Genomic DNA, 11,636 nt, shown 5'->3' with positions numbered 1-11,636 from the left:
ACAAGGTTAATGTCCTCTCTTGTCTGTTACGTAGTACATACCTTGGAAATACCTACCAATAAAGATATTTCGAAATGTTTACGATTAAGGTTACATTATCCTTAGGAGGTTTTGAAAGTGATCGGCATACTTAATTACATAATTATTTTATAAAAAATCTAGGCAATGTCACCGAACATGAGGAAAACAGACAGTTAAGTACACCTACACGCGCTGTCCTATGCCTTACCTGCTTGCTCGACTCTGAAGTGACCGAAATGCTGTTTGACCGGTTCTCCTGCTCGCACTCGCAGGCTATTATCTCTCGCAAATTCTCTCCCAGCGGCCGATTGGTTCGCCGACCATACACGTACCGTTTGACAAACGGTCAGATTTTTGTCCTCATGTGGACAATCTCAGACGTGGGTGCTGCATAAGGTACACAGATACGGTTTACAGTACCTAGTCGGACTTGTGCTACTGCTATTTATTGTGTTCAATTAATAATATCTTTAAAAAATGTTCATGGAATCATGTATTTTGGTTCGGTTTAAGTAATGTTATGTGTTCATATAACATTTGTGTATTTGTTGTGACTTTGTGACCCGTTTCGATTTTTGAACCTTGGTGAAATAATATATCAACAATAATGATTTAAAATCATGAGTCGTGTTTCTTCTCAAAACATGGAATCATTACCGAAACAATTTGTTGCGGCGATGCGAACTTTATTTGACATTATGGATGATAAACACACCGGTTATGTTAAGCTCACAGATATTGAAAATCGTTGGAGGGACGATCGCACTAGAGGATTGCCTCGCGGTGTTATAGAAAGCTTGCAGAAGGTCGCATCTCACGATGGCCTGCTAACATTCGAGAGATTCTGCACTGGACTAAAAATATGCCTGTTGCGTAACCAAGTAGAAATATCGTCTGGAAAAGACGATAGATTTAATGACGACGTCGAAAATAATGGTTTGCATACTCCAATGGTTTCTCAATCACATCGACCACCTTCCGCTCCTTTATTAGATGTAAATGACACTCAGAACATAGACCGAAATTGGATGGTTATGAAAAGTTCTGAAAATTCACAGCACAGGACATTAAGTATGCCTCAGTTAATAGGACGTAAAGATTTGTTGGCTCAGGAATCCCGGCACCTCGGTTCAATATCTATTTCGAAACACGATGGGCCTCGAAGAATTTACGCCCCTCCAAAACCACCCAGACTTGAAAAACAATCTACTGAAAGAAATGAAACATCTAAGTCCAGCTACAAATCGGAGGAGGAAACTGTATTTGACAATGAGGAAATATCGGGTGAAAAAATTGATTTTGAAGAAATGTCTCGCGCCGTTGAAGAACAGAGTAGAGGATTAGGTGATGGGAGATCAGCGAACGAAACACAGTCGCAAATGCGGCGCGTCTCACGGCGGCGGGAACCTCGCCGCCACACCTTACATAACGGAGTGGACTACAACCTCCTAAAACGTATGAAACAGATAGAACAGGAAAAGGATGTTTTACTACAAGGCTTGTCAGCTGTAGAAGAAGCTCGAGAATGGTATTTAAAACAATTATCAGAAGTACAAGAAAAAATGCGTTACGCCGGTAGAATGGGTGCCTATGTGGTAAGCAACTAGCTGGCACTTTTATTTTTACATTTAAGCAGTATTAATATTTAAACGCGAAATTGTGTTTTTTTTGATTGTCATCTTTTACTGGTAAACTCACTGAACCGATTGAACCGTGATTCCCTATAGGTAGAAGGATTAAAGACTGCTTTACATACGGGTGTGGGCAGTTTTTCTTCTGGATGTAGGCTTTTGTGGAAACAGCTAATTAAAGGAATACGAATTACGTGGAATAGCAGGATTGTTTTCAAAGAGTCTGATAGATTGGGGAACCTGACCCCGGTATACCGACTTACCAAACTTTTTTATAGTTACTGTTTTATATTGATTTCTGACACTTACGCGAATATTAGTAGTATTATTAGTTTTAATTAAAAAAAAAAACACGATTCGCGCTCACCGATGATTTCATACCTTTTATAATAAATCGTTGAGGTATCTTCGTGGCTTTTTTATATATTAAATAATTATCTATATATATATATAAATGAATTGCTGTTCGTTAGTCTCGCTAAAACTCGAGAACGGCTGGGCCGATTGAGCTGATTTTAGTTTTAAAATGTTTGTCGTAGTCGGGTAGGTCTAAACGGTGAGCAAATAAGGAAAAAATAATTGCGAGTAACATTCCCAGGACGGGAGTGATTAGACAAAAACCAACTTACGGAATGCCGCTGAACCACAAAAGTAAAGTACTAGGACAGCATAATTCACCTTAGTAAAGTATACCAATAACGAAATTTCGATGCAACTGCTCACCATGTACCAGGGTAGCATAACTTATATGAGTATACAAATACCAAGTGTAGAGCTACTGCTCACCATGTACCAGGGCGGCAAAAAATACACCGGGCGCGGGTAAAACCGCGGGGAACGGCTAGTAAACAATAAAAATACTTTAGGTATAGACACCCTAAATTTAAAACAATATAACTCAGGGGCCCGAACATACGATTCACGTTCGATTCGATTCGACTGAGATCCAATCCCGACTCGATTACGATTGAAACGTATGTGGCATTCCGCTATTTTTTCTTTGAAATAAACGTTTTTATCCTTTTCTGTCATTCAATAATGAAGCATTTTGTCTGCAAATGATTAACTATTGCAAAATGATTGCACAGCAAACTACTGTATAGACCAAAATCACCAAAATAGCAGACCAATCCCACACCAATCAAATGTCAATCGAATACGATTGGTCTTTTATTAGTAGCAGGGTCCCGATTCTCCTAATTTTACTTAAGCGTCATACGATTCACGTTCGACTCGATTCGACTGATATCCAATCCCGACTCGATTACGATTGAAGCGTATGTGGCATTCCGCTATTTTTTCCTTGAAATAAACGTTTTTATCCTTTTCTGTCATTCAATAATTAATCGTTTTGTCTGCAAATGATTTACGATTGCAAAATGATTGTGCAGCAAACTACCGTATAGACCAAAATCACCAAAATAGCAGACCAATCGCACACCAATCAAATGTCAATCGAATACGATTGGTCTTTTGTTAGTAGCAGAATGCCCGACAAGGTTAAAACTGCTATTGCGATCATATTGCGATTCCATTTCTATTCGATTTTGACATTATTAACTTAGGAGAATCGGGCCCCAGAATGCCCGATATGGTTAAAACTGCTATTGCGATCATATTGCGATTCGATTTCTATTCGATTTTGACATTATTAACTTAGGAGAATCGGGCCCCAGACCAGTTTATAACTCGATTCCTTGGGTTCCATCCCGCAGTACCTATTGGCGTGATTCGAGAGCACGACAGACAGACCGAGACACCCGCGTCCCGTGGGACTACTCCACGGACCTGGATAAAAGTAGCCTTCGATAAGCTATCCAACTGTTTTTTTGAAATCAGTCTAGTGATTCCCGAGATTAGCTCGTTCAAACAAACAAACAAAATCGTCATATTACTACGTATAGATAAGTATAGGTAACATAGGCACGCACTTATACAAAGTGTTGATATTTATTATATTCATATTGTCATCAAAACTATGTATGTAGGTATAGGTAATTATACTGTCGACCACCTAGGTGGGTATTGATTGTAATTCTATGTACCTATCCAACACAATTACTTAATTAAATAATTCCTCTGATTTCCAGGAACCTTGGAGTGAGGCACACCAAGAACGTTTAGAGTTGCTAAAAGCACGAGTGCTCGAATTGAATCGACAATTGGGGGCATTGGCAGCTGGTTGGCGACATGGGCAGCTCTCCCTTCACATGAACTTAGCACTGCCAGCTGCCTCGCTCTCCGCTACGGGGACTACTGCTACACCCAATAACGCGACAGTTCTACGATCTCAAAATCGTATGCTTGCAGAGGTATGTATACCTACCTACCTTTATGTCGCAGTAGATAGCAGTTTCACTTTCCCCGTTTGAAAAAATATGGCCGGCTCAGACGGACGGCACACATTTTGCGAAGTACACTGCACTTTGTAGTATTCTGCATAGTCAAACTTCAACTGTGGAAATTTTCTTCACTGAAATAGAATCTAAAATCAATTTAACCAGACAGATTTATGTTTTTACCGATAAACATTATTGGTAGTGGCGGGCGCATGTCCCCACCCTACCCCTTATGTGACAACCACAGTCACATCAACTTTACCTGCTTCACATGTCATCGCAAAGAGTAAAGTAAATATATAGTGTCACCGTTTAACGTATCAAAATCAACCCTTCATGTAGTTAGTCGCTGAAAATCATTGCATAATCTCAGTGCCGTAACTAGGGCGGTGCCAGCGGTGCCCAGGCACAGGGCGCAGACCCTGGAGGGGCGCAGAAATGACCAGACCAGTATCTATAGTTCGGCCATTCAGAGAATGCGTTCCTGACACGTCGCGATTGAACTGACGACGTAACTTTGCAATGGCGTTGCAGTTACGATAAAAATATTTTTGCTGGTTGTTTACCGTTTTAACAATTGAGGAGCATTAAAACAACATTATTATATCAATAATCAATGAATGTTATAATTTTGTGCCAAACTGAGTGTCAAATAACTTGGTAAACAATATTTTTCTAAATCTATACTGCGCTATTACAAGGTTATGTCAGCGGTTTATATTTTGTAGTGCTGTGCTAAAAATAACAGGCAAGTATCGTAATCTGTTCTTATACAGTTATAATATAAAATAATACGTTTTGATTTTCTTTTTAAGAATTGGAAAATAATGGACTATAAGACTTAATTATAACGTTTATGAAATATAAAAATAAAACTATGACCAAACCGCATTTTTATACTTAGATTAAAAATGGTAACCCCAAATGGCGTTATGGGCCGCCATTTTGTGACGCTAAAACAGTCGTCCGTTGTCGTTTCGTGCGCATAGACCACGTTTTTCAAGTGTTTTCGATCTGTTTTTATTTGATTACCCGGCTTTTGTTAGACCGAGATATCAGGATTGATTCTGTTATTGATAATAATATAATTATACATGTAGGCGAAGATGATGATGAAGACACCACCTCCTCAAGCAAATCGGAGTCTGATTAATATTCTGTTCGCACATTCAATTCAATGTACTTGTAACAAAGAATAAATAAAACAATTTTATTATATGAATATTACCTTTTTTTGGTTTCCACTTAAATAACTAAAATATAAAACAAATGATTCCGCCAATTTAAAACGAAAATAATCTTAAAATAATGCGGCGGTTCATTTTGAAGGAACGGTAACGAACTCAGTGTTATGTTGTGCCCATCACTAGTCGTGACTAACTGATAGGTGTCAGGAACGCATTCTCTGAACGGCCGAAGTATAGTTTTGTTTCATGCATGGTATACTTCGGCCGTTCAGAGAATGCGTTCCTGACACCTATCAGTTAGTCACGACTAGTGATGGGCACAACATAACACTGAGTTCGTTACCGTTCCTTCAAAATGAACCGCCGCATTATTTTAAGATTATTTTCGTTTTAAATTGGCGGAATCATTTGTTTTATATTTTAGTTATTTAAGTGGAAACCAAAAAAAGGTAATATTCATATAATAAAATTGTTTTATTTATTCTTTGTTACAAGTACATTGAATTGAATGTGCGAACAGAATATTAATCAGACTCCGATTTGCTTGAGGAGGTGGTGTCTTCATCATCATCTTCGCCTACATGTATAATTATATTATTATCAATAACAGAATCAATCCTGATATCTCGGTCTAACAAAAGCCGGGTAATCAAATAAAAACAGACCGAAAACACTTGAAAAACGTGGTCTATGCGCACGAAACGACAACGGACGACTGTTTTAGCGTCACAAAATGGCGGCCCATAACGCCATTTGGGGTTACCATTTTTAATCTAAGTATAAAAATGCGGTTTGGTCATAGTTTTATTTTTATATTTCATAAAAGTTATAATTAAGTCTTATAGTCCATTATTGTCCAATTCTTAAAAAGAAAATCAAAACGTATTATTTTATATTATAACTGTATAAGAACAGATTACGATACTTGCCTGTTATTTTTAGCACAGCACTACAAAATATAAACCGCTGACATAACCTTGTAATAGCGCAGTATAGATTTAGAAAAATATTGTTTACCAAGTTATTTGACACTCAGTTTGGCACAAAATTATAACATTCATTGATTATTGATATAATAATGTTGTTTTAATGCTCCTCAATTGTTAAAACGGTAAACAACCAGCAAAAATATTTTTATCGTAACTGCAACGCCATTGCAAAGTTACGTCGTCAGTTCAATCGCGACGTGTCAGGAACGCATTCTCTGAATGGCCGAACTATAGTTATACTTCGGCCGTTCAGAGAATGCGTTCCTGACACCTATCAGTTAGTCACGACTAGTGATGGGCACAACATAACACTGAGTTCGTTACCGTTCCTTCAAAATGAACCGCCGCATTATTTTAAGATTATTTTCGTTTTAAATTGGCGGAATCATTTGTTTTATATTTTAGTTATTTAAGTGGAAACCAAAAAAAGGTAATATTCATATAATAAAATTGTTTTATTTATTCTTTGTTACAAGTACATTGAATTGAATGTGCGAACAGAATATTAATCAGACTCCGATTTGCTTGAGGAGGTGGTGTCTTCATCATCATCTTCGCCTACATGTATAATTATATTATTATCAATAACAGAATCAATCCTGATATCTCGGTCTAACAAAAGCCGGGTAATCAAATAAAAAAAGATCGAAAACACTTGAAAAACGTGGTCTATGCGCACGAAACGACAACGGACGACTGTTTTAGCGTCACAAAATGGCGGCCCATAACGCCATTTGGGGTTACCATTTTTAATCTAAGTATAAAAATGCGGTTTGGTCATAGTTTTATTTTTATATTTCATAAACGTTATAATTAAGTCTTATAGTCCATTATTTTCCAATTCTTAAAAAGAAAATCAAAACGTATTATTTTATATTATAACTGTATAAGAACAGATTACGATACTTGCCTGTTATTTTTAGCACAGCACTACAAAATATAAACCGCTGACATAACCTTGTAATAGCGCAGTATAGATTTAGAAAAATATTGTTTACCAAGTTATTTGACACTCAGTTTGGCACAAAATTATAACATTCATTGATTATTGATATAATAATGTTGTTTTAATGCTCCTCAATTGTTAAAACGGTAAACAACCAGCAAAAATATTTTTATCGTAACTGCAACGCCATTGCAAAGTTACGTCGTCAGTTCAATCGCGACGTGTCAGGAACGCATTCTCTGAATGGCCGAACTATAGTAGGTACATTTTGTTTTATTGCGAATATGGTGTAGACGCGCCCTCTGTACTATCTATATCTATATGGCATTTTTCAAGCGATCTTGAAACAACAACACTTGTAAAGGTGGTTTTATATTTGTCTAATGTGTCATGACGTGACGCGTCAGAACGGTATCGGTTTCATACATTTAATACTAGCTGGTGCCCGCGACTTCGTCTGCGCAGGATTAGTATTTCGAACAATATGTTTATAAATTGTAGCCAGTAGCGGCTTTAAGGTAGGGCGCGGTTGGGCGACGGCCCAGAGCGCCGGACATAAGGGGCGCCGCAGGCGCCCCCAACCAATCCTTGATCAGAATTTTACTCCTATTTTTGTTTTAATTTTCATCAAAGATCGCAGCATACAAGAACTGTATGGATAGCATCAGGGCCGCCTTAACCTATGGTGCATGGTGTGCAGGCCCGCCGTAAGCGGGCGTGCAGCGCGTGCACAGCACGCGGGCGGCACGTCCTAGGGGGCGGCAAATCTAGCGAGTTATCACGTAATATTTAAAAAATACAATATCTTTTTACTAATGATTTGATTTCAATATTTCCGAACACAGCAATAGCGCTAAGAATATTACTTACACTGCCGGTTTCAGTCAGGTACATCTGTTGAAAGGACATTTTCAAAATTAAAGATTCTTAAAAACGATTTAAGATCAACCAGTGGCGTAGCGTGGGGCAAATGCTATTTAGGGGGCGGCAAAATTAAACCAATAAAATTTCGGAAAAAGCCGCCCTAGCTTTGGTCGTCTCCCATCAATTTTGACTGTTTCACCCTTTGCATCCCCAAAAAAATTCGCGCTCGCTGCGCTCGCGGCTCCATGTCAGATATCGCATTTTATCTTTGTTTAATTGTTGAGGCATTCAATTCCGAATAAACATTTTTCGCGCACGTCCGTTATGGCTTTTTATGATATGTTTACTTCATGAAAACTCTAAGGAAAAAATCGCGCGCGCGTCGCGCGCGGCTTTTTCACTTCACTTCTGTGCATATCTTACTTTTTGACTTTGCTTTGTTAATTTACAGTGATTTTTATTTGTTTTGTGTCCTTTAAAAATAAAAATTTCGCGCTCGCTCCGCTCGCGCTTGCTTACATATGGAAAGTGTCTTATAATTTTTCAACGGGAAACCCACCAAATAACGTATTTTACTGACTTTAAACATTGTTATAGATATTTAAGTGCGTTAGTTTAAGTTAATCACAATCTTTCAATACATAGGGGCCACTTGGGTAATGATTGCACTGCATTGATGCCCTAAGCAATTGCTTAGTTTGCTTATGGGCTAACCCAGGACTGCTTAGGGCTTAGGTTACTCTGAACATTTCAAGTAAATAAATAGTTATGTGTAATGTATGTTATGTATTGCAATCGTTATTTATCCAAAAGTAGGTGGGTTTTCTGCAATCAGAGCGGTGCATGTACAATTTTTTTCTGTTGGACAAGTAAGATGGATATGAATTGGCGGGGGGGTCCGGACCCCCTGGAGCCGCGCCCCCCCCCCCCTATATATTTTTTGACAAAACTTATGTAGTCGTAGGGCGGCATAATCAGTTTTGCACGCGGGCGAACAAACAGCTAGCGGCGGGCCTGATGGTGTGCGAATAACCCGGGCGCCGCGCGCCGTGGGCTCAGGGGCGCCGCGGTACGCTCCTGGACCAAGAAATTTAAATTAATGTATTGTCATACAATGCCGGGCGCGTTAGATACACTACTTTTATGTCCCAAAACTCAAAAATTTTCGCGCTCGCTTCGCTCGCGGTTTCTTTACACTTGCGTTTTTTTTTTCACATATAGCTACTTTGAATTTAATGTCCCAATACTCAAAAAAATTCGCGCTCCCTTCGCTCGCGGCTTCTTCACTTCACAGTCGCCTTTTATTATATATGTTAAGGACTTTTAGTGATCCAAATCTCAAAAACGCTTTTTCGGGCTTGCTTCACTTTATAGTTGTTTTTATTTTTCAACATTTTTTTGTCTACCCTAGCAAAAAGGTAGCGTCGTTTTTAAGTCCTTTTATTAATTAGAAAGTAACTTCTAGTTTCTACTTATGGTACTACTTTAAGTCCCAAAATTTTAATTCATAGGCGCCAACACCAACAAAGAGTTATCTACGTTTGGGCAACATTTTAAGTCATTTTTGTTTTGAGTTCTAAAATATAACAAAAAATTTCGCGCTCGCTTCGCTCGCGCATTCAGAACCTGTGTTCCCGTGTTTTTGCATTCACCAACCAGCAATAACTTATGTACGATTGGGCTACATTTTAGGTCATTTTTGCTTGGACTTGTGAACTATGAAAAAAAAATTCACGCTCGCTTCGCTTGCGCAATCGGTAACTACATATATTGTGTTTCTGTTTTTCGTATGGGTTTGAATTGCAGTTGGGGGCGCCGTAGAAATCTCGCCCGGGGCGCTAGTAGAATTAAAGCCGGCACTGATTGTAGCCTATGTGTTATTCTAATGTATAAGCTATATTATTGTAAAGTTTCATTAAAATCCATTCAGTAGTTTTTGCGTGAAAGAGGAACAAACATCCATCCATCCATGTATACAAACTTTCGCGTTTATAATATTGGTAGGATGGTAACGTTCACACTAGTGCGTAACGTGTTGTGTTGTGATGGCTTATGTATGGAACCGATACAGTTCTGACGCGTCACGTCACGACACATCAGACAAATATAAGTCCACCTTGTCTTGCTCGCAATATTACATACACAAACAAAAGTACCTATACAGTAACTACGAGACAATTTCTGTCTATATTCATTTGGAGGGCGCCACTTCTAACTTAGAAGTTCTAAGCAAATCTGTCAATCTAGCTGAGGAGATGATGTACATATAGTTCACGTTACGCTATCATTGCTGTCAGCCACATTCATTGGTCCTCCCTTTATCTTTGATTTTATTCATTAACTACGTGCGGCGTTACTGACGCACAAGCGTGCGAGAGATAGATTTTGAATAAACACTTTTTATCTTAAAGAAATCTACTAAGTACCTATACCTTCGTAAACAAAAAATAGATAGATTTATTTTTATGCACATTTGTCCACTTTATTGTCAGAGCCTGGTTAGAGCATTTTTCAAGGGCGCAGTTTTGAAAGCTCGCACCGGGCGCATAAAAGGCTAGTTACGGCACTGCATAATCTTCAATGTCAGCCCTAAACGTGCACAATATCGTAAGATTGCACAATTTAAATGGCCGTCTAAGCACCTAAGGTGCTTAAAATTAACTGGCAGTAACAGTTAGCAATTAACAATTTGTTTTGCATTCTTTTGCAGGAAGTCAATAGGAAAAACGAGAGAATAACTGTTTTGGAACGAGAAAAATCAGCATTGATAAGAGAACTGCTACTTCAAAGAAACAGATCAAAATTAATAGATACTTTTACATAACAAATTTTCAAAATAATCACACACTCGTTTAGGTATAGAATGCAATGATAGAAAACAAATTTACTATGGCAAATTACCTATTTATGTTATTGGTTCATCCTGCAAAAAATATGGTACATCCATGGGCACCAAACATGTCATTCATAATGTAATCCGTAAAAAATTGGTAGGTACCTTCTGTGTTATTCAAAAAAAAATAATAATTTTATTACATGGAGAAGGTTGATAGCTTAGATTCTTTGCTAATTCACTTTTTATTCTAAAAACATTTTTTTTTTCAGTTTGTTATACTTAGAATGTTTGATGTTACATATTTCTCTTACTATTTTTATTTAGTTAAGTAGCTAATAAAACAAATTCATATATTTACACTATACTAATTTGGGTTGTACAAATTAATAATGAATATTAACATTGTTCAGTGTGCGTTCGCGCAGCGGAATGTTGTTGAATTTAAAGATTTTAATTATGCAGATAATTAGTGTAAGACGTCCTATAATTGTGTATGGTAAATAAAAATTTGTGTATCCAGCCATTGTGGAGAAATTCACCAAAAACAGATTCCGCTGGGCGAACGTTGGCGAACGTTGTCCTGGCGGAACTTTTTTTAATCCATAGACTTTAGAAGAAAAGAGATGTGTCCGAAAATTAGTGTGTATTTGTGTATAATTGATTATGTATGAATGAAATCAGTGCATGCATAAACTTCGGAGAAATTCAAGTTTCCGCTACGCGATCGTTTGGCCATTAGCTAGTTTTCATATAAAGCGCTTACATAGAGAGCTGTAGATTTTTACATACGTTGTTTTGAATTTGTTTATATTTGTTTAAAAAA

At 37.8% G+C, this 11,636-nt stretch overlaps 1 protein-coding gene across 1 annotated transcript; it reads left to right on the top strand.

The window, feature by feature from the left end:
- The first annotated feature begins 217 nt into the window (after positions 1-217).
- Positions 218-10,809, top strand: LOC124646097 (suppressor APC domain-containing protein 2). Its single transcript, XM_047186143.1, has 3 exons — positions 218-1,616; positions 3,743-3,964; positions 10,688-10,809. The coding sequence occupies exons 1-3, from the start codon at positions 642-644 to the stop codon at positions 10,799-10,801; spliced, it is 1,311 nt and encodes a 436-aa protein (XP_047042099.1). The 5' UTR covers positions 218-641; the 3' UTR covers positions 10,802-10,809.
- The last annotated feature ends 827 nt before the right edge of the window (positions 10,810-11,636 follow it).

This window comes from Helicoverpa zea, chromosome 3 (genome assembly GCF_022581195.2).
Source record: "Helicoverpa zea isolate HzStark_Cry1AcR chromosome 3, ilHelZeax1.1, whole genome shotgun sequence".
Classification (NCBI taxonomy): Eukaryota; Metazoa; Arthropoda; class Insecta; order Lepidoptera; family Noctuidae; genus Helicoverpa; species Helicoverpa zea.
Note: the sequence above shows the minus strand (reverse complement) of the source record. Positions and strands in the feature narration are given on the sequence as shown.